The sequence below is a fragment of the Mobula birostris genome, chromosome 5 (assembly GCF_030028105.1).
Source record: "Mobula birostris isolate sMobBir1 chromosome 5, sMobBir1.hap1, whole genome shotgun sequence".
NCBI classification, from domain to species: domain Eukaryota; kingdom Metazoa; phylum Chordata; class Chondrichthyes; order Myliobatiformes; family Myliobatidae; genus Mobula; species Mobula birostris.
In genome coordinates, this window is record NC_092374.1 from 81666878 (window position 1) to 81694561 (window position 27684).

At 48.0% G+C, this 27684-nt stretch overlaps 1 protein-coding gene across 1 annotated transcript in view; it reads right to left on the bottom strand.

The window, feature by feature from the left end:
* Positions 1-1180: 1180 nt before the first annotated feature.
* Positions 1181-27684, bottom strand: part of LOC140197805 (neuronal tyrosine-phosphorylated phosphoinositide-3-kinase adapter 1-like) — a 48363-nt gene continuing 21859 nt past the window's right edge. The window contains exons 3-7 of the mRNA XM_072258267.1: positions 25901-26199; positions 19104-20420; positions 11983-12144; positions 9512-9621; positions 1181-6056 (exon numbers count right to left, since the gene is read on the bottom strand). Of these exons, the coding sequence (XP_072114368.1) occupies positions 5823-6056; positions 9512-9621; positions 11983-12144; positions 19104-20420; positions 25901-26199 (2122 nt within the window). The 3' untranslated portion in view covers positions 1181-5822. The remainder of the gene's footprint in view (positions 6057-9511; positions 9622-11982; positions 12145-19103; positions 20421-25900; positions 26200-27684) is intronic.

Here is a 27684-nt window from a genome sequence, read left to right on the forward strand (position 1 = left end):
ATACTTCATTTGGGCAGCATGATCTAATCCAGTGGTGGGACAGACTTAAAGGGTTGAATGGCCTCTCACTGCTGCCTTCCTTAACCTGGGGCCAACTCTACCACTGGAACCTCCACAGATATTTATCTTTTTTAATTGAGATACTGCGTGGAATAGGCCCCTCCAGACTTTTGAGCCGTACCGCCTAGCAATCCCCTGATATAACCCTACCCTAATCACTTGACAATTTGCAGCAACCAATTAATCTACCAACTGATACGCCTTTGGACTGTGGGAGGAAATTGGAGCACCCAGAGGGAGCCCATATCGTTGTGGGGAGAAGGTACAAATTCCCTCAGATCTGTGTCCAGGCAGGAAGGTGTGGGTCCATCAGGAGATAGGTGGGAAGGTGGAGAGACATGGAGCTGCACCTGATATATGCTCACTTGCCTTAACCCCTCACAGGGTGGCCAAGCAAAAGATTTGGCCACAATGCACCAGTCTACATTGTGGGGATTGCAGTGGAGGGGGTCAGCAGCTTTAACATTTCAGGATGACCTTCCTGGGCCAAGCATGTAGATATGACCACAAGAAAGACACGCCCGCGTCTTTACTTACTTGGAAGGTTAAGGAGGCTGGGCTTGCCACTCAACACTCTAACAAACTTCTACAGATGTGCTGTTGAGAGTATCCTGATTGGTTGCATCATGGTTTGATACAACAGTTCAAATGCACAGAAACGTAAGAAGCTACAGAGAGTAGTAATTAGCCCAAACCAGCACATTGTTGGTATGTAGGAGGAAACCAGAGCACCCAGGGGAAATACGTGCAGTCACAGGGAGTACTTATGAATCCACAATCACACATAAACCTGGAGGTCAGGATCAAACTTTCGGCAATGCCTCTGCTGTCTGTTTGTAATGCGGCCCCTAATCTGAATTCATGCACACCCTTGAAGATATGCCACATAACATGGTCAATGGCAGTCTGTAAAGACTCCACATGGATTGGTTAGCATTCCTTGCTGGAGTTCTTTGACTGGCTCGGTTTCAAGGCTGGGCACTCACCCCATTTTCCCTTTGGCTGCAGCTGTCAACAGGGAAAACAGACCGAGGGATTTTAAAACTCCAAATTCATTAAAATATATGAACTAATATCCATAATTGAAGAGAAAGTCTCCACCTGATTTATTAGATGGGTTTTTGTTTTCAACGTTATGTTTTATTTACAATGGTCTGTAAGATGTACATTGTTCATTTGCAGACAAGTGTGGGTTCAGTTGGAATTGGTTGATTTGCGAATTCCCCCACTCACATTTCCCATGACAATGCTTGAAACCTGTCACAGCAGAGATGAGATTCCCTGGACCCGTGGTCTGACTGGGGGAATTTTATTTCAAAAATTTTATTTTTGAAGTTTGAATAATTAGGAAACACAATTCCTCCTCACTTTCCCCACCTGGTTGACATAAGCAAGACCACACAGCCCAGTCAAACCAGGCTACCGAGATACACTCCGCAAGTGTGTTGCAGAAATCTCAACTTCAGAAATAGGAAAACAGAACAGATCCACTTAATTACAATGAAAAATCCTGGACCTTGCTTCATTTTATGAGAGATAAATTAAAAATAAATAATTGGATAACTGTACATGTTAGTCACATACAATTTTCCTTATTGAAACCACAATCATTAAAACGGTACTCAATAAATCATCTCATTATTATCAGCTACATAAGATGCTTCTTAGAATACTACTAGATATAGCATGGTGGAATTTTCCTCTTTTAAACTATTCTGATTAAGCTAATTTTAAAAAGGGTTGCGTACCGATTGGGCCAAACCTGTTGGCCAACTCAAGTTTATCTCTGAGAAACAGTGCAAACAAATCGATTGGTTGCTGAGGGGTTGGGGGAGTAACATGCCTGGCACTGTGTCCGGGATGCTGCCGGAGATGAAGGCCATGGTCCCGATCGATTAGAGGCCTTCAAATGCTGATATCCGATGAGTTTCCTGGCTCCGGAAGTTGTCAAAAATTTGGCACATGGAGTTCTGGTTTCTTTTTATTGGCCCTCTCTCTCTCTGACACCTCCTCTCTCCCCAGCCTTTCAAAGACCTACTGAGGATGGGAATTGGGTGCCTGCAGAGAGACAATAGCCTGAGGTGGAGACGAGAGTAGTCAGGAACAAGACTTCCACTGATTGACTGTAGGAGGCCGTGGCAACTCCTGAGGCCACATGTGTTGGTTCTAGACTATCAAGACAAGGGAGGGAGAACTCTGCCTCGGACCTGGAAGTTCTTAATGGGCAAGAAAGAGGTTCCATTGCCTTGGATGAGAGAGACCCCTGGTCTCACGAAGTAAATACATTTTTTATATGTACAGGTTTACATATTAAAGACTGAGTATCTTTGGTTGATGTGGGCATGGTAGTGGGCTGCCTGGTGCCCACAGAGCAGAGAGCACTTGGACTTCGGTTCCATTGGTCCATCCCCTTCTGCCCCTCTGACTTGGCCTACCAGCCTCCCTGGACCTCAAGTTTGATCTCTCCTGCAAACCCTCCCTCCAATTTTGAACAAGAACAATGATGAAGCTGAAAGTTTGAGCCCAATTCCCACCCATGGGCTTGCCCGGGAGACCCAGAGAGGGTATGGAGTTGCAAAGGGCCAAAGGTATCCTGTCAGAGGGTTCAATTAGAGAAAGGTGGCTCTAGAATGTGAGGTGATCAGGTGAAAGAAAACCATGGCCACCTTCTTGTGGGGAGGGTCACAGCCCATTCTGCTTCCCACCTCCCTGGTTGAATAGCTGATAGACACTCATATGTGAAGTTGTGGTGGCAAGTGGGATTTTTCCAAGGCAAGGTGTGGTTAGGTACCTTTTTCGTTAGCCCCTACTCTAACTAACTCCGTTTGGGGGAACATCACCTTGTAAGGTGCTGCATCCAATTCTTACTCCAGATTACAAGATTTGGGGTCCTGGGTGTAAGAAGTAATCACTAGTTCAGTGCAACGTGTGTGGTTTCTGGGATGGAGGGTGAAGAGAGGACCTGTCAAGCGAGGAAGGGGGGAGGAGGTGCCCAAGGTGGTCAGCGCAGGGCAGACACTGTTGCTGAATATGGCACAGAGTGCAAGACCACTCAGTCCTGAAGTGGGTGATGCACTGGGGGCACCTCAGGAACACAGCACAATCAGCTAATGGCTGTTCTCGTGCTCTGTATCTGTAGGTGTGTCTGTGGGGTATGAATTGAGCATGTAGATGTGAGGACATTTGCAATCAGGTGACTGTATGAAACGTGTGTTTGTGTTAGTCTGTGAGTGGGTATGTGTGAGCGTTTGGTGTGTCTGACTGTGAGTGCGTGTGTTAGAGAGCATGTGTGTAAATCTGTGACAATGAGCATGAGTGTTTGTAAATATTTGTGCATGTGTATACATCTTATTTTTATTTTAGAGATACAGCACAGAGTAGGCTCTTCTGTCCTTTGAGCCGTGCCACCCAGCAGTCCCTCAATTCAACCCTAACCTAATCACAGAACAACTTATAATGACCTAATAACCTGTCTAGTAGGTCTTCAGATGGTGGGAGGAAACCAGAGCACCCAGAAAAAACCCAATCATTCCAACGTGAGCTTGTACAGACTTCTTCCAGAGGACACCAAAATTTAACTAACTCCAATGCCACGAGTTGTAATAGCATTACAACTGTCACAACGCCTGTCCAGTGGTATGTTGGTATATGACTGTGCTCTGAGCTGCCTGCAAGCGTGTTTATGAATGAGTTAGGGTGTGTGTACATGCACATATGCGTATACATACATGTGTGATTGTGAATGTCTACCTGTGGCAGTGAGCAACCTTGCTTGTCACTGAGGCACAGTGTGATGGGAGGGCTGATTCAGGCCACAAAGTTACTAATTCTTTCTGTCCTGGGACTGTGGAGGAGAGGGTAATGTGGGGGGAGGTGCTGGGGGTGCAGTCAGACACAGAGTGGAGCTCCCTTTACACTGTCCCATCACACACTCCCAGGGTCAGACACAGAGTGAAGCTCCCTCTACACTGTCCCATCACACACTCCCAGGGTCAGGCACAGAGTGAAGCTCCCTCTACACTGTCCCATCACACACTCCCAGGGTCAGACACAGAGTGAAGCTCCCTCTACACCGTCCCATCACACACTCCCAGGATCAGACACAGAGTGGGGCTCCCTTTACACTGTCCCATCACACACTCCCAGGGTCAGACACAGATGAAGCTCCCTCTACACTGTCCCATCACACACTCCCAGGGTCATCCATCACACACTCCCGGGGTCAGGCACAGAGTGAGCTCCCTCTACACTGTCCCATCACACACTCCCAGGGTCAATCACAGAGTGAAGCTCCCTCTACACTGTCCCATCACACACTCCCAGGGTCAGACACAGAGTGAAGCTCCCTCTACACTGTCCCATCACACACTCCCAGGGTCAGCCACAGAGTGAAGCTCCCTCTACACTGTCCCATCACACACTCCCAGGGTCAGACACAAACAAAGAGTGAAGCTCCCTCTACACTGTCCCATCACACACTCCTAGGGTCGGATGCATAGTGAAGGTCCCTCCACACTGTCCCACCCTGTGCGGTCAATGCTGGGTCACCTGGTCTCTCGGAATGATGACCTGTACCTCACCCCAGGGTGGTAGTTTGGTTGTTAGGTCAAGGATCTTCAGTGTGTGTATAGAATTTGTTGAGGATTATGTTCGATCTCAATGTTACAGCAAATTCCTCTGCTCCGTCCTCGCTCTCATCCTCCTACCTCCCTTCTTTTTGATGATTTGCCCTTCTCTAACTAAGAACATTTCTACCTGCCCCATCAAGATCTCGGCTCACCTTCTCCCTCCATGATCCTCGTCTCCCCTCTGTACCCTGATGGGTAGTTTGAACAAACTCTGCAATGCAGCTTCCTCGGGGATCTGGAGGTGAGATTTCCCCAGCCTGAGTGAAGCTATTTCTCCTTCCCCTCAATGTTACCCTTTATTCTGAGTTGTTAGGTCCTGTTCTAGACCCCCCTCGAGCAGCAGAGACATCCTCACTGTATCCAGCCTGCCGAGCCTGGTCTCAGACAGCCTTCCTCCTACGCCCTCGGAAGTCAAAGCCCCATGTCTACTGGTCTTTCCTCAGTTCAGCCTCTCTCAATGGGCAGAGGGCTTGGCACAATGAAATAACAGTTGGCACCTGAGTACATTGTAGGATTTCCAGCTTGGTTGGCACAAGTTACCCAGACAGTGAGCTGGATTGAAACTGAAATGTTTCCCTTGGATTTTGTGGATTGGACCGGAGGGCGTGGGGGGGGGGGGGAGGGTCAGTCAGCTGTGTGTTGGGTTTGATGGAACGACAGAGGCAACCTAACCCAGGACACTCTTCAAAGCACCCCAGGTTTGGCATGCTCTATCCCAAGAGAGAAGCAATGCATTAACATCAATAAATATCTCCTAAACCTTCTCCTCCATGAACTCTTGCTTCTAAGGCAACTTATTGTTCTCCGTTGATGATTGGATCACTCCGCATCATGTGATGCAGGGTTCATGACCTTGATCTGGAATGCCATAGGCTTTGTTCCACGTCTCACACACCCACCACACCCCCCACCCCTACACAAACACCTTCCCCCCACTCCATCTGATCCTTGTTGCATGGAGGATGAAGGATGGTGAAGGGTTTGGGGAGGGGTGTGAGTTTTGGGGGCTGGGGTGGAGTGTCTGCCTGGGTGAATTCGACGCAACTCCAGGCCCATGGAGTTCAAATGTTGCGGGTTGCCCGGGGAAACCATGGCCCCTCATGTTCTCCTGGTGACTCGGGGAACTGGGCAACATCAGATGGCTGTATCCCAGAGGACGGTGTGCTGCCGTTGACAGGGCGGTGTCCCAGCTTTCCGTGTATCCGTGCCCTTCTTCCAGCTGGGAAGGATGGGCATACTGTCCTGCTTACAGAGGCTCCGGTCAGGACCCCGACGGGCTTTGATCTCCTTGCAGAGGCAGCGCTTCCGCTCAATAACTTCCAGAAGCTTCCCGTCTTTCTCCCTTGGCCCCTGTGGCTGCTGGAAACCCTGATGGGAGAAAAGGGTGCATTCAATTCATGGTGAAAGAGCCGTTTAGGTATACTGGCCTTCCTCAGTCACTGAGTTCAGCAGTTGGAATGCTATATACTCCAGCTGTATAAGTCGCATTCAGTTTTGGGTCAACAGAACCAGATCCAATAAGACCCATTGGTGTGGCACTGTTTCACACAGCTCCTGTTTTCTTAAATTTCAGATTTCCAGTGGGTTGCCATTTAAAAAAAATCTTTGATTACTGACTGTATATTTGTCTTCAGGCATGACCCAACTGAAGGAAGGATGCCATTAAGCTGGTAAGGGCACACAGAAGATTTATGAGGAAGTTGCTGACTCAGGTGACTAGGTGGGACAGGCTGGGACTCTTTCATTGGAACGTAGGAGAATGAGGGGTGAAGTAAGGGTCACCACATGAGGAGCATTTGATGGCTCTGGGCCTGTACTCACTGGAATTCAGAAGAATGAGAGGAGATCTCATTGAAATCTATTGAATATTGAAAGTCCTCGACAGAGTGGGTGTGGAGAGGATCTTTCCTATGGTGGGGAGTCTAAGACCAGAGGGCACAGAGTCAGAATAGAGGCAAGTCCATTTAGAATGGAGATGAGGAGGAATTTCTTTCACCAGAGACTGCTGAATCTGTGGAATTCATTGCCACAGGCGGCTGTGGAGGCAAACTCATTAGTTATGTTTAAAGGGGAAGTTGATGCATTCTTGATTGGTCAGGGCATGAAGGGATACGGGGAGAAGACAGGAGATTAGAGCTGAGAGGAGAAATGGATCAGCCATGATGGAATGGCGGAGCAGACTCAATGGGCCGAATTACCTAATTCTGCTCCTTTATCTTATGGTTATCTTATGAAGGTTTATAAGACCACAAAGCACAGAGATAGGGTGAGTGTGCAGTCTTTCTCCACAGGTTTGGGGAATCAAGAACTGGCGGTGGTGGAGGGCATAGGTTTAATGTGAGAGTGCTGAGATTAACCAGGAATCTAAGGGACAACCCCTTCACCTAGAAGGAACTGCCAAAGGAAGGGCTTGAGACATTTAAAAGGTATTTGGACAGGTATATGGGTAGGAAAGGTTTAACGACAGGGGTTCCCAATTCTTTTTTATGCCATGGACCAATACCATTAAGCAAAGGGTCCACAGGCTGCAGGTTGGGAACCCCTTGTTTCGAGGGATACAGGCCAAACATGGGCAGGTGGGACTAGCTTGGAGGGGAGTTGTGGTCAGCATGGAAGAGTTGGGCCAAAGGTCTTTTGCCATGCTGTACACTGCAATTAATTCATTGATATGATATTGATGAGTTGAGAAACTTAAGAAGGCGCTCCAGCATTTTTACTTTCATTGAAGTTTGAAGAGATTGCCACTGAAGATTCTGAGAAAACTCTATAGTGGTAAGAACTCTTACTGGGTGCATCACAGCCTGGTACAGAAACTGCACTGCACAGGAAGCCAAGAGACTACAGTGGGTGGTGGATCAGCTCAGTCCATCCCTTGGTACAGCTCTCTCTCCCAGAGGATGTCTACAACTGGCAATGTCTCAGGAAGGCAACATATATCATCAGGGGAGCCCCACCATCTGCGCCGTGCCCTCTTCTAAATGCTGCCATCAGTTACACAAGCCTGAAGACCTATACCTCAAGATTCAACTACAGCTCCTTCCCCATCTCCCCCAGGTTTTTGAATCACCTGAGAAAAAAAAACCAACATGACCTCAAACTGGGTTTTTTCCTCTCTCCCTCAGTGGCACAGGAACATGGGCTTCAGCCCACAATGTTCTATCATTACTGCCTCCACCACCACCGCTGGCAGTGGTTTCCAGATGCCCACTACTCTTAAAAAGAAACTTGCTCTCCCACACCTCCTTTGGGCTTACCTCTCTCACCGCAAATGCATGTCCTCTAGTATTAGAATCAGAATCAAGTTTAGTATCACCAGCATATTTGTGAAATTTGTTAACTTTGCGGCAGCAGTACAATGCCGTACATGATAATATAGAGAACAAGAAAACTGATTTACAATATATAAAATAGTTAAATTAAATTAGTAGTGCAAAAAAAAAGGAAATAAAAGAAGTAGTGAGGTAGTGCTCATGGGTTCAATGTCCACTCAGAAATCGGACAGCAGAGGGAACAAGCTGTTCCTGGATTGTTGAGTGTGTGCCTTCAAGCTCCTATACCTCCTTGCTGATGATAGCAATGAGAAGAGGACACGTCCTATGTGATGGAGGTCCTTAATGATGGATGCCGCCTTTCTGAGGCACCGCTCCTTGAAGGTGACCTGGATACTACGGAGGCTAATGCTCACGACTGAGTTGGCTGATCTTACAACTCTCCGCAGCTTATTTCGATCCTGTGCGGTAGCCCCCCAGCCCATACGAGATGGTGATGCAGCCAGGTAGAATGCTCTCCATGGTACAGCTGTAGAAATTTGCAAGAGTTTTTAGTGATGTTCCAAATCTTCTCAAACTCCTAATGAAATATAGCCACTGTCGTGCCTTCTTTACAGCTGCATCGATATGTTGGTTTCAGGATAGATCCTCAGAGCTACTGACACCTAGGAACTTGAACTTGCTCACTCTTTCCGCTTTGTCCCTCTACAAGGACTGTGTGGTATTAGACATATTAACCCTGGGAAAAAGATACTGGGTGTTTATTGATTCCTCTCATAACCTTATAAATTAACATCAGGTCTCCTGAGATGCAATGGCTGGGAAGGTGGTTCTGCATAGCTTTGTAGAGAGCAAAGGGCAAGGCACAGAACACGTCAAGGTCATCCACCGTAACCCAGGGAAGACCCCAGTTTGTAATGCTTCTTCATACCACTGGACATGAAATTCTGAGGTGGAGAGAGTGGAACTGCCCCAGTGCAATGGCTTTTCCACTTTACACATTCTCCTGCACAGGCTTCCTGTCATCGTCAAACTCCATGGAAAAAAATCAAATTAGGTCTCCTCTCAGTATCTGATGTTCTAGTCAGTTTGTCCAATCTCTCCTTATAACCACCTCTGTTTTGAATCTGAGTAGCATCCTGGTGAACATCTTCTGCAGCCTCTCCAAAGCTTCCACATCCTTCCTGTAATGAGGTGAGCAGAACTGCAAGTGCAGACGAATCAAAATTTTATACAACTGCAACATGACTTCTGGACTCTTCTGCCCTGACCAATGAAGGCAAGCAAGCCATATACCTTCTTAATCACCCTATCTATTACCGTGACCACTTCTAGAGAACTATGAACTTGGATCTCAAGATCCTTCTGTACCTCAGATAGACTTGGACCTCAAAATACATTCTTGTTGCACCTGTACATTATGCTGCTCTTGCACTCCGACTCAGTCTCTCGCCGCCTGTGCCCTGACTTACAATCTTTCAGTTCTTCTCTGGCTTTGCCACGATCTCTCTGCTCCCTCCGTTACCCTCCTATCCCCACCACCCGAGCACATACCTGGGTAGGGCTTTCCCTCAGCTGGCTGCACTGTCGCTGGAGTTGAGCCAGAGAGTGTTGGACTCCTGACGTGGAAGCAGAGCGGCCAAGTCGCTGGTTGAGAGCAGAGTCTGGAGGGGAAGAGGGAGGAGAACAGATTACTGGAGATTTTGACACTGAGGACTTTGTAGATTTTTGGGTAAATGAATAACAGTTCTTCGTAGCTTTGGCTTGCAGGGAAATGGAATGTGCCATGACAATAGTATCAGGGCCAAGAATGGACAATCTGTTCATCTGGTCTGAGGCCATGGCCCTATCACAGACATGAGGCCCTTCAGCCCATCAGGTCTCGGCCAAAGATTAATTCAATATTGTTTCCTTGATCATGGCTCATCACAGCAACAATATGCATTTAGGTTAGATTAATTTATCATGTGTACATTGAAACTTTCAGTGAAATGCGATGTTTGTGTTACCAATCAGCACAACCCAAGAATATGCTGCGGGCAGCCGACAAGTGTCACCGCACATATTCCGGTGCCAACATAACATGCCCACAATACTCAGCAGAACAAACTGTAGCCAACATACAACAAACAAAAACGAAACAAAGCATTTGTGTAGATCCCTCAGATGATGTCAAACCACATGAAATAGGGTGGCTCTGTAAGGTTTTTATAGCTGGGGGTGGTAGTGTGGATAAGCTTCCATTACCTATTAAATGCTCTCAACGCTGTGTGTCTCAAATAGCCTCGGACAACTATGTCCAGCTCCTGGCCTTCACATGTGGCTTAGCTAAGCCCGGCGGAATCGTTTCTACTGACAGGAGAAAGGGCAAAGGTGGGTTACTGGTGCCTTAAAACCAGTCGCTTCCGGCAGATGGGGCTCGTCAGCTGTGGTTGGCAGCTCGTCCAGAAGAACAAACTCTGATCTCAAACTCCCACTGCTTTTCAGCCATATCCACTCATGGGGAAGGCTTCGGGAATAAATCTAGAGGGAAAAATCCAGAGCTGGAGTCCTTAAGGCAGTACTACATGGATTTCAACACTGACTGGTAACTACTGCAACCCTGCTGGTGCCAAACTGTATTGATCTCTGCTATTCCTTTGGATTCATCAGCTGTGTGGAGATGGTCTCCCTACCATCCATCAGGGACATTTATCAGGAGCGCTGCACATGCAGGGTTCCTTAGTATTATCAAGGATCCCACCCATCCATCTTTGACATTTCACCATCAGGCAAGAAGGAGGCTCTGATGCATAAAAACAAGAGCGGTCAAGGTGAGAAACAGCCATTAGGCTTCTGATCCCCCTGCCACATCGTACCTGAGGGTCACCGGATAATTTGTACTGTACGCTACATTATTTAATTTAAGCACTTTACTTTGTTTATCTACATGTAATTCATCTGTAGATTTAATTCTTACTTTCCTAAGTTATTATGTGTTATGTATACCACAGTGCTTTACATCCTGGTCTAGAGAAACATTGCTCGTTCGGTGGTACACACATATATAGTTAAATGACAATTGACTTGACATCGGGTGTTTAATGGTCTTTTTTAAAAAATGGTTCTATTTGGTTTCTTTGTTTTGTGGCTGTCTGTAAGGAGATGAAACTCAAGGCTGGAAAAAGTATATATACTTTGATGATAAATGAACATTGAACTTTATGGTAGGGCGCTGGTGCACAGAGGGATATCAGAATCAAGTCAATAGCGCCCTGACAGAAGTTTATAAAAGTGTGAAAGAAAGAGATAGGGTAGACCAGGGGTTTCACAGACCCCTCACTTACTGGTATTAGTCCATGGCATAAAAAAAGTTTGGGAACCCCTGAGGTGGACAGTCCGAATCACTTTCCCCAGGTAGATATGTCACTAGAGGATGTGCATTTAAGGTGGGGGGGGGGGGGGGAGTTCAAAGGAGATATGTGGGGCAAGTTGTTTTTCTTTTACACAGAGAATGGTGGGTGCGTGGAATGTGCTGCTAGTGTTGGTGGTGGAAGCAGATATGATTGTGGTCCAGGGAATGGAGGGCTATGGATTAGGTATGGGCAGAGGAAATTTGGGTTAAATTGGCACTGTGTTTGGCACAGGTATTGTGGGCCGAAGGGCCTGATCATTGCCCCATGTTCCCCCCAGGTGCTCCAGTTCCCTCTGACATCCCAGTGATGGGTGAGGATGGTGGATAAATTGCCCCCTAGAGTGTGGGTGAGGGGTAAAATCTGGATTGTTTGATGGGAATGTGATCAGAGTGGAATGGGTTTGGTGTAAGTGGGGGGCTGATGATGGGATGGATGAAAGGAGCTGTAGGTGGTTCTAAGCCTGCAATGATGCCTGGTTAAGAGGTAGTGTCAGAGAGTAGATGAGCTGAAGAGTGAACAGGGAAGGGTGAATCAGACTGCCCTCATTGCGACAGGAACCTTGAGTCAACTGGGGAACGGCCTCCCCTCCACCCCCCCACCCCTCCCTAGGGGTCGACCCTGAGGTATTACCTGCACTCCACTGGCACACCAGCGGGCAGGGTTGGTGTACTCCTGATCGCGAGGGAGCTCTGACGGCTGAGTCCTCCAGTCCCTGAGATTTCACCGGGATGGCCGAGGGCTTCTCTTCCTTGGCCAGGGGTTCTTCGGCTCCACCCCGGCTTCGAGGGCCACCTGTGGGTAAAGCAGGAGGGAGCGGAGTTAGACGGGTGAGAAAAGGGTGGTCTTAACACACTAACAATACCAATTGCCAATGCCTGGGGTTGTTACTACAACAATTAAGATGTTGGGGCTGAGCCAGCACAGTTGCACCACTAACAACTATAATAAGGTGTGGTCTTACACCTCTACCAAGGGCCATACCTACACTAACATTCACCACCACCATGGGCCAATCCTAACTAACAATGAACTGAATTGCCTTTATTTCTTACATCCTTCACATACATGAGGAGTAAAAATCTTTACGTTACATCTCCATCTAAATGTGCAATCGTATTAATTTATAACAATTTATAATAAATAGAACAGTCAATGTAATACAGAGTACACTCAGCGTGAGTTAATCAGTCTGATGGCCTGGTGGAAGAAGCTGTCCCGGAGCCTGTTAGTCCTGGCTTTTATGCTGCGGTACCACTTCCAGGATGGTAGCAGCTGGAATAGATTGTGGTTGGGATGGCTTGGGTCCCCAATGATCCTACGGGCCCTTTTTACACACCTGTCCTTGTAAATGTCCTGAATCATGGGAAGTTCATAACTATAGATGCGCTGGGCTGTCCACACCACTCTCTGCAGAGTCCTGCGATTAAGGGAGGTACAATTCCCATACCAGGCAGTGATGCAGCCAGTCAGGATGCTCTCAATTGTGCTCCTGTAGAAAGTTCTTAGGATTTGGGGGTCCATACCAAATTTCCTCAACCGTCTGAGGTGAGAGAGGTGCTGTTGTGCCTTTTTCACCACAAAGCTGATGTGCACAGACCACGTGAGGTCCTTGGTGATGTGGATGCTGAGGAACTTGAAGCTGTTTACCCTCTCAATCCCAGATTCACTGATGTCTCCATTCCTCCTGTAATCCACAACCAGCTCCTTTGTTTTTGCGACATTGAGGGAGAGGTTGTTTTCTTGACACCACGGTGTCAGAGAGATGACTTCTTCCCTGTAGACCACCTCGTTGTTGTTTGAGATAAGGCCAATCAATGAAGTGTTGTTGGCAAATTTAATTAGCAGATTGGAGCTGTGGGTGGTGATGCAGTCATGGGTATACAGGCAGTAAAGGAGGGGACTCAGTACACAGCCCTGAGAGGCTCCTGTATTGAGAGTCAGAGGGTTGGAGGTGAGGGAGCCCACTCTTACAACCTGCTGGCGATCTGACAGAAACAACATTTATATATCACACCTGTGACACAGTAAAGAAAGAATGATGGGTGGGGTGAGTGTGACTTGTTGGAAAGCTCTTCCAAGGGGACCAATGGGTTCCTTGTGTACTGCAACACTTTGTGGTAGTTGGGTAGAGGGGGACAGAGAATAAAAATCAAAACAGAATGCAGTGTTAGTGCACGAAGGCGGCATGCAGTGTAACCATGGGTGATTGTTTTGGATATTTCTCTTGTGATCGATCGCAAGACCCTATTGGACAGTAATAATGTAAGATGCCACAGGCCTGTTTCCCTTGTTTGGTGGGGAGACAGGAGGCGTGGGGACTACATAGCCTCAGTTGTAGTGAGGACTAGGCCTCAAGCCGCTGCTGCAGTCTAGGTGAGATGCCGGAGGCTGTTTAATGTGGCATCCGTGCTCAGCTGGGGGTGGCCTCAACAGTTGGTGCTGCCCTCCAATGTTCGATCAGTGGAATGACAGGCTGGATTGCCGGGAACTGTACCATCAATTTGCGGGACATGTTGCTCAGGGTGTTGGACCATACATGTGGTTTTTTTTTTGCGTGATTATGTTTTTTATTTGCTTACTATTTTGAATGTGCTGTGTATGTTTAGCAACTTGGTCCCTGAGGAACGCTGTTTCATTTAGCTGTATCCATATATGCTTGAATGATAGTTAAACTTGATTTGATTTGATTTGAAGTTAGGCAGAGTCTGTGGGGAGAGAAACATTCAATGTGTCAACTAAGGGACTTGTGATCAAAACTGGGATAGGGAAAACACAAGTTGGTTTGGGTAGCAGAGAGGATGGGGGAAAGGCCAGATAATGATGGGAATATTGGTGGTAGAGTGAGACCAGATGACCTAATGGGTGCAGTCAAGGCATTGTGAAGGGCACATTAAACTGTGCAATGTGTTGCTAATGGGAAATAGCGAGATAATCTCAAAAGGAAAGATGATACTAAAGGCAAATAGATATTTGGAATAAATAACTGGTTCTGAAACAAAGAGAAAGGAAGTTAGAGATTTCAGTATTGAGTATGGAAGGCCCCAATGGAAGAGGTGCCATTCCTCAAGCTTGCTTTGGACATTGTTGTATCAATGCAAGATACCAGTCAGAGAGGTCAGGGTGGGACTGGGATTGGGAATTCAAGTGGCAGAGAACAGGAATCTCAGTGTCAATTCTGTGGACTTAACCCTGGTGTTTTGCCAAGTAACTCAGGGAGACAGAGACTGGGGTTTTGTCTGAAAGAGTGGGTGAGGCCATTTGAATACCCACATACATCCTACTGCGTTGAGGTGTCTAGGAGAAGACTCATTGCTCCCCCACCACCAGTTTTGATGTCGTCTACAACTAAATTTCTGGATGAAACCTTGATGAAGCCTGGTAATCCCCAAGGGACCAACATGCAGGGAGCAGCAGCTTTTTCAGGGAGCAGAAGCTTCATGGATTGTTAACCTATTTGGCAGGCCAATTAATGGCCTGGTAGGGAAAGGTCATTGAAGGGTTAAAGTGAAACAGGGTAGAATACACCCCCTGTATTTTAGTGGTGCTGAGGTGAAGACGGTTGAGAACTTCAAGTTCTCTGGTGTAAACATCACCCACAACTTTCCCTGGTCCAGCCTAGAAACCACACCAGTGTCTCTACTTCCTAGAGGTTAAGGAAATGAATGTTCCCAGTCACTCTCAGTTTTTTTAAAGATGCACCATAGAAAGCATTGTATCCAGATGTAACACGGCTTGGTTTGCCAACTGCTCTGCCAACACCACAAGAAGGTGCAGAGAGTTGTGGGCACAGCTCAGTCCATCACGCAAACCAGCCTCCCTTCCAAGGACTCCATCTACACTTCTCCCTGCCTCAGGAAAGCAAGCAATATAATCAGGACTCCCTTCCCCAAATCCCAGATGTGCTCTCTTCTTCTCCTCATCTCCCATAGGACAGAAGATATAAAAATTTGAGAGCACAAGTGCCAAACTCAAGGACATCTTTTATCCCACTGTTGGACTTTTGATGGATCTCACATAGTGTAAAAGGTTAACTCTATCTCCCAATCGATCTTACCATGACCACTGCACTCTCTTTGAGACTGCAACACACTATTCTGCATTCTGTTTCTCTATATACCACTTCATGTTTAGAATGATCTTTATGGAAGGCAAACAAACAAAAGCCTTTCATCTTCAGTACTGTGCAAAAGTTCGAGGCACATGTAAAAAAAATTCTGTTAAGTGTAGATGCTTTCGAAATGAAATAAAAAAGTTTCTAAATTTCAAAATATTTTACTACAAAGAGCAACAAACAGTGGAAAAAAAAGTAAATCAAATCAATACTTGTGATCACCCTTTGCCTTTAAAGCTGCATCAATTCTCTAAGGTACACTGTCATGCAATTTTATGAGAGAAAAGAGAAAAAAAATTGACGGGTAGATTGTTCCAAACATCTTGGAGAACCTGCCACAAGTCCTCCTCATGTTCCCCTTAAACAGTTCACCTTTCCCCCTTAACATATGATCTCAATGGAAAAAGACTGCTTGCAGTTACCCTATCTATATCCCTCATAATTTTGTATACCTCTGTCAAATCTCCCCTCAATGTTCAAACTTTCCCTATAACTCAGGTCCTCAAGACCTGGCAACATCCTTGCAAATTTTCTCTGCACTATTCAAATCTTATTTACATACATGTAGGTGACAAAAACTGACACAATACTCCAAATTAGGCTTCACCAATGTCTTATACAATTTCAACATAACATCCTTTATGTTTTCAACTTACTGTAACAACTTCAAAAGGTGAATTATCTTAAAGGTGAATTAAAATAAGGGACTGCTGATAGGTGAAGTTCAGAGTAACCTTGCTGTTCTGGTGTATGAATTCACAAGCTATCGGGAATATCTAACAAACAGTTAAGCAAAGCCCATGTTGGATTGTATTGCATAAGAGTAGGAGTTTAAATAGCTTTTTTTAATTGCGTAGGAGAGTTGGTGAGGTCACACCTGGAGTACTGTGCATTCTTTTGCTTACCACCACCACCCCCACTTTGCAAGCAGGCCAAAGGAGATTCACCAGGCTAATTGCTGAGACCATAGGGTTGTCTTATCAAGAGAGGCTGGACAGTTTGGGGGAGGGCGGTGCGGGGATTGCTGGGGTGGCTGGAAGGGCCAATTCTATACATACATGTATAGAATTGTATCTCATTAAATAAATAAATCCTGCTATTTTATTGTGTTCCTGTGCGTTGACAGCCATATCACCTGGGCACTATTTACTTGATACCTCTCCATTTCTGCAACTTGCATTCTAGTTTTCTCAACTTGGCAGCTCATCAACTTGAAGTCTTGACTCTTTTCTCCCTTCGCAGATGTCGCCTGACCTGCTGTATCTTTGTAATACTCTTTCGCTCTCTCCGCAGATGCTACCTGACTTGCTGTGTGTTTGTACCATCACAAATAAGAGAAAATCAGCAGATGCTGGAAACTAAGCAACACACAAAATGCTGGAGGAACTCAGCAGGCCAGGCAGCATCTATGGAAAAGAGCATGGTTGACATTTTGGGTGAAAACCTTTCATCAGCACTGGAGAAAATAAGGCAGGGGGAGGGGAGAAAGAAACACAAGGTGATATATGAAATTGGTGGGTGAGGGGAAGACGGGTGAAGTAAAGTGCTGGGAAGTTGGTGAAAGAGACACAGGGCTCGAGAAGGGGGGATTCTGATACTAGAGGACTGAAGGCCATGGATGAAAGAAAAGGGGGAGGGGCAGCAGAGGGAGGTAAGGTGATAAGGTGAAAGAGGGTAAAGGGAATGGAGAATGATGAACAGTGGGGGGGAGGTAAGGACAATTACAAGAAGTTCAAGAAATTAATGTTCATGCCATCAGGTTGGAGGCTACCCAGATGGAATACAAGGTGTCGTTCCTCCAACCTGAGTGTGGCATCATTGTAACAGTAGAGAAGGCTGACATGAGGGAATGAGAATGGGAAGTGGAATTAAATGGCTGGCCACTGGGAGATCATGCTTTTTCTAGTGGATGGTGCAAAAGCTGCTTTGCCGAGTACCTATGCTCTGTCACTATGTACGACGCACCAGTATGTACCTTCCATCACACATCTACAGAAGTTTGCCAAGACTTTTGATGACATGCCGAATCTCCACAGACTCCTGAGGAAGTAGAGGCACTGTTGTGCTTTCTTCGCTACTATATTTATATGGGTGCAGGATAGGTCTCCTGAGATAGTGACACCCAGGAATTTAAAGTTACTGATCCTCTCCACCTCTGATCCTCCGATGATTACTGGCTCATGGACCTCTGGTTTCCCTCTCCTGAAATCTACTATCAGGTCCTTGATCTTACTGACACTGAGTGAGAGGTGGTTGTTAATACACCACTCAGCCATTTTTCAATCTCCCTCTTGTATGCTGATTCATCACCACCTGATTCAGCCCACAACAGTGGTGTCATCAGTGAACTTGTATATGGAACTGTACTTAGCCACACAGCCTTAGGTGGAAAGTGAGTACAACAGGGGGCTAAGCACACATCCCTGCGGTGCTCCTGTGCTGATGGAGATTGTGAATGAGATGTTTTTGCCAATCTGAACTGATTGGGGTCTGCAAGTAAGGAAATCCAGGATCCACTTGCACAAGGGGGTATTGAGGCCCAGGTCTTGGAGCTTATTAGTTTAGAGGATGATGGTGTTAAATGTCGAGCTGTATTTGATAAAGAGCGCCTTGATGTATGCATCTTTACTATCCAGATGTTCTGGGATTGTGTGAAGAACCATTGAGATATCTACTGTAGACCTGTTGCTTTTGTAGGCAAACTGTAGACCTGTTGCTTTTGTAGGCAAACTGGAGCAGGTCCAAGTCGCCATTCAGACAGGAGCTGCCTTTCAAAACACTTCATCATTGTGGATGCAAGTACCACTGGGCATTGTCATTTAGACAGATTACCACACTCTTCTTGGGCACCAGTACAACTGAAGCCTGCTTTAAGCAACTGAGTACCACACACTGCCGGAGCAAGAGAGTGAACATATCTGTGAATACACCAGCCAGCTAGTTGGCACGGGTCTTAGCAGTACTTGGCCAGGTACTCTGTCCGAACCGGATGCTTTCCTTGGATTCACTCTCTTGGAGGCAACCCGCACATTATTTTCAGATACTAAGACCAAAGGATCATCAGGAGACATGAGGGTGCACGATGGTTCCTCTCTGTTCTGGTGATCAAAGTGAGCATAGAAGGCTTTGAGCTCATCTGGAAGGAAAGCTCTGCTGTCCCCTATGTTGCAAGATTTAGCTTTGTAGGACATTATGGCATTCAAACCCTGCCACAGTTGTCGAGCATCCCTCGTTGATTCCAATCTAGTCCGGAATCTCCATTTCACCTGAGACATGGCTTTCTGGAGATCATACCTGCACCTCTTGTAGAATTCTTGATCTCCAGGCTTGAATGCCTTTGACCTGGCTTTCAGCAAATTCCAGATTTCATTGTTCATCCAGGGCTTTTGATTAGGAAAAGCCCTGAATGATTTTGTGGGGACACACTCATCCACAGCTGTTTTAATATTATCTCTTTCAACTCCATTTCATAGGACAGTACAGCACATTACGGGAAGGGGAAAGATTTAAAAGTGAGATGGGGACAGTGACTAGGGTTGGGGTCAAGACAGAATGTTTTTGTGGAGGAACAGTGACGGGGTGATGGGGGGTGCACCGGTGGGGACGGAACACCTCCCTCCTCCCCTCAATTTCCCCTTACCTTCTGATTCCTTGACCTTCTTTCCGCTGGACAACCTGCGCTGCCAGCCCCTGCTGGGTCCTCCGGCAGCCTCAACCCCAGTGCCTGTTGCCGGCCGGGACTCGGCGCTGACCAGCGACTTGGAGCAGCAGATGGAGATGGAGGAGGATGGACGCTCCTGCATTTGCTGGGTCTTCACTGTGGAGTGCGTTGTGATGCTGGCGGTGACACAGGCCTTGGACCTCAGGCTGTCATAGGCGGGAGGACGCCTGCACGCCCCCGGTAGGTAGGGCCAGAAGACGGCTGCAGGCGCTGGCAGGCCGGCGTGCTCCAGCAGCCCGTGGGCCATGGGCATTCGGCAAAGGCCAGACAGGGGCCGGGAGCCAGTGATACCCCTCCCCGCTGGGTGGAAGACGCTGGGCAGCTCCTTGTCGGTGGCCATCTTTGCCTCCCCAGGGATGTGGGCCAATAGTGGGTGGGCTGTCACCCTGACCGAGGAGCAGACGACACTGAGTGAGGCCATCTTGTCCCTGTCCACCTTGGGCGGGCCCAGGGCTTGTGGCACTTGGGCCAGTGCTTTGGATGGTGTGCAGACCATGGTCTGGGAGTTGGGCAACTCCTTCTCGGGCCGGTACGGTGCTGATGCTTGCGGCGGCAATGGGGTAGAGTGGCTCCTCGCACGACCTGAGGGAAGCAGCGGACCCGAAGGGGGTCTGTCCTCCTTCTGGGGTCGTGGGGTCCCTGGGCTGGGAGGGGGTTCTCCGTGGGGTGGTGGGGGAGGAGGTGCCTCCGGGTAGACCTTCTGGCCGCCTCCACCTTGGGGGAAGGCGAGGAGGGGAGGACGGTGGAGTAGAAGGTTAGGGAAGGGGGGTGGGATCTCATATGGCGGACCGCGAGAGCCGGGTTGGTGGCTCTTGGACGCCCCGTGGCCGGCGTCTCCAGGAAGTCTGGGGGCTGTCTCAGAGTGCTTGCCCCACTTGGCCTCCCGTGGACCATCTTCAGCCAGTGGGTACTTCATCTCCTCGTAGATGGCCTCACTGTGCTCGGAGTTTTCATCGGCGGCCGCCGCCTGCTCCTTGAACACATCGCCCACCATTTCGATGTAGACGGGCTCCTCCTCCTCTTCCTCATCCTCGCCCCGCCTCTCCCCCTCCTCCTCCAAGCCACGCCGGGAATGGCCTCCCCTGGGGCAGACGCTGGCTGGAGCTGCCGTTCCCCGGCTGGGACATGCTTCGTCGAAGGACACGGAGAGCTGGGCACTGGGGCAGAACTTGGCCTTCAGTGGGAGGAGCCTCTGCCCAACACCGTCGCCTCCCTTGGCACTAGATCTTTGTGGAGCTGGAAGGGAAATTAAGAAAAGGTCACATTGGTGCCTGAGAGGTAAGAGACTGATCACTGATGCACACCGACTAGGAAGGATGCCTCCTGTTACAGCAGAACACGATGGGCTGAACGGACACAAGATGTTAGACGTGATTCACCTCACCTCCATTTCCTTCTCCCCATTATCACCTCCTGATTCCCAATGCCCTTCTTGTCAGATCCTACACTCTGTGTGGTAAACAGCCTCCCTTTCCTATCCCACTGCGCTAACATGAAAAATTAGTTTTCCCAATGCAGGAACACCAATCCTCAGCACCAATGGAACATCAGATGTCAATTTGAATTCTTTGTCATGCAAACAAGTACAGTGAGGTACAGGTATAATTAAAAACCTCCCATGTGACAACATCACAAGCCCATACCTTTGGGCAACATGCAGAACATTAATTATAACACAAGGTGAAAAAACTGTTCAAAAGCATGGCCTTATTACAACAACCAAACGGCACAAAGAAAATCACGTCCATAATAATGCAAGAGATTTAAAAGGTGAAATAAGTGATTTCTAATATCAGGAATGCCAGGAGAACACGATATTGAGAATAGGATTGGATATTTCCTGAGCAATGCACATAAAATGCTGGAGGACCTCAGGAAGTCAGGTAGCATCTAAGGAGAGGAATATGGTGCATGTTCCTGAACCTGGTGGTGTGGGGTCTTGGGTTTCTGCATCTCCTTTCTGATGGTAGCAGTAAGAAGAGGGCATAACCTGGATGGTGGGGATCTTTGATGACATATGCCATCTTCTTGAGGCAATGCCTCCTGTAGATGCTCTCAGTGGTGGGGAAGGACGTGCCTGAGATGGACCTCAATATCCTATTCTTCTGGCATTCCTAATGTAAGGAATCACTTGCACTCCTGGTAAATCTCCTCTGCACCCTCTCTAAAGCATCCACATCCTTCCTATAATGAGGTGACCAGAAATCTCCTAGTTTTAGATTCTCCTGTATACCTAATAAAGTGGCCACTGAGCATATGTGTGTGGTCTTCTGGTGCTGTGTGATCAGATATGCTCCTTTGTACACCACTGTTGTTACGCGTGGTTATTTGAGTTACTGTTGCCTTCCTGTCAGCTTGAACCAGTCTGGCCATTCTCCTCTGATGTCTCTCATTAACAAGGCATTTTCACCCACTGAACTGCCACTCACTGGATGTTTTTAAAAAATTTTTCGCACCATTCTAGGTAGATTAGGCAGAGTAATAGCTTGGCATGGATTAGATGGGCCAAAGGGCCTGTTCTGTGCTGTAGTGTTGTATGAGAATCAGTAGTGGGTAGGTTATTGGAAGGTATTCTAAGGGACTGGATATTTAAGTAGTTCAATAGACAGGGACTGATTAAGGATAGTCATCATAGCTTTGTGCTTGGTAGGTCATGCCTATCTATCTAGTACCTTGAGGAAGTTACCAGGAAAGTTGCTGAAGTTCTGTCTGCATGGACTTTAGTAAGACCTTTGACAAGGTCCTGCACGGGAGGTTGGTCACGAAAGTTCAGTTGCTTGACATTTAGGATGAAGTAGTAAATTAGATTAAACATTCACTGCGCAAAGAGTGGTAGTAGATGGTTGCCTATCTGACTGGAAGCCTGAGACTAGTGGTGTGCCACAGGGATTGGTGCTGGGTCCATTGTTGTTTGTCATCTACATCAATGATCTGGATGATAATGCAGTTAACTGAATCAGAAAATTTGCAGATGACACCAAGATTAGGGGTGTAGTGGACAGTGAGGAAGGCTACCATGGCTTGCAGTGGGACCTGGACCAGCTGGAAAAATGTGCTATAAATGGATGGCAGATGAAAGTCAATGTAGGCAAATGCAAGATATTGCACTTCAGCAGGACCAACCAGGGTAGGTACTTGGTTGGGAAGGGTATGGAGGCCTATAGTTCAAGTGCCGTTCGACGGGGCCAGGCAGAAGAAAAATTTGGCATGGACTAGACTGGCTGAAGGGCCCACATCCGTACTGTAGTATTCTATGACTCTTTTCTCTAAACTCTGGAGACCGTTGTGCGTGAAAATCCCAGATACTCAAACCACCCCACCTGGCGGCAACAATCATTCCACAGTCAAAGTCACTTAGATCACATTTCTTTCCCCTTCTGATGCTTGGTCTGAACAACAACTGAACCTCTTGACCATATCTGCATGTTTTTATGTATTGAGTTGCTGCCACATGATTGGTTGATTAGATATTTGTATTAACGAGCAGCTTAATGTAACAAAGTGGCCACTGTGTGTCTTTCATGTTTCAGATTCCCCTAGGTTAATATTGTCCCACTGTTGACATGATGGGATGGTTTGGTTCCTCCACATTCTCCTGTCTGTCTGTCTGTCTCACACACACACACACACACACACACGGACAAGCTGCTCTGAAGCCTTCCTTTGTACTCAGTACTTACTCTTAATCTTGCAACCTCTCCAACATCTGAGAGTTGCCAGCTGCCTGGGCAGGGAACCCTAGAATTCCTTCCCAAAACCTCAGGACATTCCTCTTCCTCTTTGGGCCACACGTTGAATTCCACCCCTTCTTGTGTGAAATATCCAAATATCTGGGTGGGCAGCTCAGTGTCAAGGTTGCATGTAAAACATTTGGGGTATTTACTGGATGGCGGTGGTGGTGGGGGGGGGGGGGGCGGGGTATTTGTTTACGCAAGTTGCTCTACCAGTCCTGGGAATGTAAACTGGAGGGGGGTCTTTAGTGTACCTCTAACCATGCTGTCCCTACTGTTGTTCCCCCCCTTTTAAAACGTGATTATTCAGCGATTACGGCATCACATAACAACAATACTTCAATATTCCACCATTCACACAAGTTAGAGTCACATCAAATTACAGCACTACCATCTCCATCCAGTACACACTCGAGCCTCTAGCACCTACTGGTCCAGGAAATCCCCCCCATGGATACCCCGTGCTCTTTCTCCATGGGCACACAGGCATGGATGTCCATAACCCTGGAAGAGGGGCAGGCAATTGGCTTGGGAAAAACCCCCACTGCACCTGGACTCGTGAATGGTCAATTTGCCTGGGCCCCAGAGAAACCGAACAGGCGATCCTTCGAGCAACCTACTCCTTTTTACTGAATGTCAGGAGCATGGGGCTAAAGTGCAGCCTGATCTCGAGCAGCAGCCCCCTTCAAATTCTCAAATAGAGGCTGCAATCTCTCAGACTCTGTATATACAAGATACACTGACTTTTCCCAGCTGTAGAAATGGTAGGTGGCTGTGGAGTACATAAACTGGCTTAGAAATCTATTACACTGTCCTGCTCTAGGCAAGACTACCCCACCCCAGGTTACCAGTGTAAATGTGGGGGTTGGGGGAGAACAGGGCTGAGGGAGCTTTACTCTGTTGTCCCTAACCTGGGAATGTGTGCTGGAATAGCACAGAGCAGGCTTTCCCAACATGGGAACCCTTGGTTAACGGTAGCGGTCCATGGCATAAAAAAGGTTGGGAAACCTGGTGTAGACAGAGCTTTACTCTCTTCCATACCAGACAATCTCTCCCCCCACCCCTTCTGTCAGACAGAAGATACAAAAGCCTGAAAGCAAGAACCACCAGGCTCAAGGATAGCTTCTACCTTGCTACTATAAAATGATGAAATGGACTTATTGTACAATAACATTAACTTGTTATCTCACAGCCTCTCTCGGCATGGACTTGAACCTTATTATCTATCTGTACTGTACTTCCTCTGCAACCATAACACTTCATTCTGCATTCTGTTACTGTTTAACTTGCACTAGTTCAGTGTACACTTGGAATGAAATAATTCTGTATGGATGACATACAAAACAAAGTTTTTCAGTGCATCTCAGTACATGTGACAATAACAAACCAATAACAACTGTAAACTACTCTGTGTCTGACCCTAGTAGTGTGTGATGAGATGGTGTAGGAGGAGCTTCAGTCTGTGTCTGACCCTGGGAGTCTGTGATGGGACAGTGTAGAGGGAGCTTCACTCTGTGTCTGACCCTGGGAGTGTGTGATGGGACAGTGTAGAGGGAGTTTCACTCTGTCTGACCCTGGGAGTGTGTGATGGGACAGTGTAGAGGGAGCTTCACTCTGTGTCTGACCCTGGGAGTGTGTGATGGGACAGTGTAGAGGGAGCTCACTCTGTGTCTGACCCTGGGAGTGTGTGATGGGACAGTGTAGAGGGAGCTTCACTCTGTGTCTGACCCTGGGAGTCTGTGATGGGACAGTGTAGAGGGAGCTTCACTCTGTGTCTGACCCTGGGAGTGTGTGATGGGACGGTGTAGAGGGAGCTTCACTCTGTGTCTGACCCTGGGAGTGTGTGATGGGACAGTGTAGAGGGAGTTTCACTCTGTCTGACCCTGGGAGTGTGTGATGGGACAGTGTAGAGGGAGCTTCACTCTGTGTCTGACCCTGGGAGTGTGTGATGGGACAGTGTAGAGGGAGCTCACTCTGTGTCTGACCCTGGGAGTGTGTGATCAGACAGTGTAGAGGGAGTTTCACTCTGTCTGACCCTGGGAGTGTGTGATGGGACAGTTTAGAGGGAGCTTCACTCTGTGTCTGACCCTGGGAGTCTGTGATGGGATAGTGTAGAGGGAGCTTCACTCTGTATCTGACCCTGGGAGTGTGTGATGGGACGGTGTAGAGGGAGCTTCACTCTGTGTCTGACCCTGGGAGTGTGTGATGGGACAGTGTAGAGGGAGCTTCACTCTGTATCTGACCCTGGGAGTGTGTGATGGGACGGTGTAGAGGGAGCTTCACTCTGTGTCTGACCCTGGGAGTGTGTGATGGGACAGTGTAGAGGGAGTTTCACTCTGTCTGACCCTGGGAGTGTGTGATGGGACAGTGTAGAGGGAGCTTCACTCTGAGTCTGACCCTGGAAGTGTGTGATGGGACAGTGTAGAGGGAGCTTCACTCTGTGTCTGACCCTGGGAGTGTGTGATGGGACAGTGTAGAGGGAGCTTCACTCTGTGTCTGACCCTGGGAGTGTGTGATGAGTCAGTGTAGAGGGAGCTTCACTCTGAGTCTGACCCTGGGAGTGTGTGATGGACAGTGTAGAGGGAGCTTCACTCTGTGTCTGACCCTGGGAGTGTGTGATGGGACAGTGTAGAGGGAGCTTTACTCTGTGTCTGACCCTGGGAGTGTGTGATGGGATGGTGTAGAGGGAGATTCACTCTGTGTCTGACCCTGGGAGTGTGTGATGGGACAGTGTAGAGGGAGCTTCACTCTGTGTCTCACCCTAATAGTGTGTGATGGGACAGTGTAGAGGGAGCTTCACTCTGTGTCTGACCCTGGGAACGTGTGATGGGACAGTGCAGAGGGAGCTTCAGTCTGTGTCTGACCTTGGGAGAGTGTGATAGGACAGTGTAAAACAGGGAGCTTCACTGTGGCTGACCTTGGGAGTGTGTGATGGGACAGTGTACAGGGAGCTTCACTGTGTCCAACCCTGTCGGCCTTTCTCACCTGTCTCACCATTCGGCCCGTCTCCTTCCCTGCTGGTGCTGTTCCTGCCTTCGCTGCACAGGCTGAGCTTGGTGCTGGGGTGGCGCCGGGGTTTGTCGGACTGTTTGCGGGTGCAGGGGTGCTCGCTGTTGTCCACACTGCCCACCGAGTGAAGGGACAGTGAGCGCGTGGTCATGCCACTGGCACACGGGTGGGGGCCATGCTCCTGGGAGGCAGGCATGGTCATGAAGCCCATGCGGAAGTGCTTGCGGAAGGAGGCCAAGTCCCGGACCCTGGCCAGACCCCCATCCTTGCAGATGCTTCAGTGGGAGGGGAGAGGGTTACAGAGTTGGGGAGGGGAGGAGAAATGGGGGGGGAGGAGGAGGGGCAGAGGGGACAGACAGAGGGAGAACAGGAAGGACAGCAAGAGTAGACATGAGGAGGAAAGGGGAGGCAAGGTGGGGAAAAGGGAAGGGGGACAGTGGAAGGGAGATGGGAAGTGGGCTTGGCCAAGGGAGGTGGGGAGGAGGGAGACGGGGAGGGATGGAGGGATGGTGTGTGGTGGGTGGGGAAAGGAACACACAATAAAGGACAGATGGGGGGGGAAAGAAGGGTTCAAGACGAGAGAATGGTTAGTTTAGACAGAGGAATGAATATACATCGGGTTTCCTCCTTCTAGAAACAACATTGTTTCAAAATTCTTCTTCTGATACCTGCTCTCGCACTGAGACCTCTCCACCACCACATTTCTTGCTGACAAGATAGAAGCAAGAAGCGGCCTATGAATTCATTCCACCATTCGTTCAGTTGACAGCGGACCTGACAGCATCCAGCATGATCGTCATGTCTCAGTTCCCTCTGTGCCTGGAAAATTACTGATCTCCGGTTTGAATGACCTCAAGTTCTAATTGACTTGGATTATGAATTGAAATAACAAAAATAGGCAATTAAAAAAAATGGTGCTTAGTAGGGAAATTTCATGGTGATTTTCATGATCAGCAGCCCAAAATCTATGAGATACATCTGAAAGCATTCAGGAGGCAAAAACTTTGTTGTCCAGTGATATCAACGAGATGTCCTGGTCTTCACAACATGGATAGATTCGTTGAACGACTGTGGTATGATATCCCCACCCTTGTGCTCAATTCCTCTTGTGACACCATGGAGATACAAGAAGCTGGAATCTTGAGCAACTCGCATGATAGGGGGACTCAGTTGGTCATCATCTCCTCTATTTGCATATTACCTCCCCCCACCCCTCCAACCCAGATCCACCTGTCACGTAGAAAGCATTCCAACTGCTTCCATCCTGGCTGGAAATTCCCAATGCTCAGAAATAGAGGCTGTAGAGAGCGGAAAAACCCAGTAAGTTCTATCCTGGGTACAGCTCTCTCCACTATCAAGGACATCTACAACAGGCGATATCTCAGCAAGGTGACATCCACCATCAGGGAACCCCCACCATCCAGGCTGCGCCCTCTCTTCAATGCTGTCATCATGCAGGAGCCTGAAGACCCACACCTCAAGGTTCAACAATAGCTCCTTCCCCACCACCATCAGGTTCCTGAACCAATCTGAAAACCCCTAACCCTACCTCAGACTACTTAATTTTCTTTCTCTCTCTCTCCCCCTAATTCTGCAGCTGTAATGTTGATTTTGTTAGGTATTGAATTGTCCATTTCCTTCCAAAGATGTTCCCTTTCCTGCTGAGTTCCTACAGCCTCTTGTGTGTTGCTCCTCTTGTGACAAAGTCTACCAGACTATTTGAATTCCTGTGCCCAATAAATGCAGTCTCCCAGGGGAAA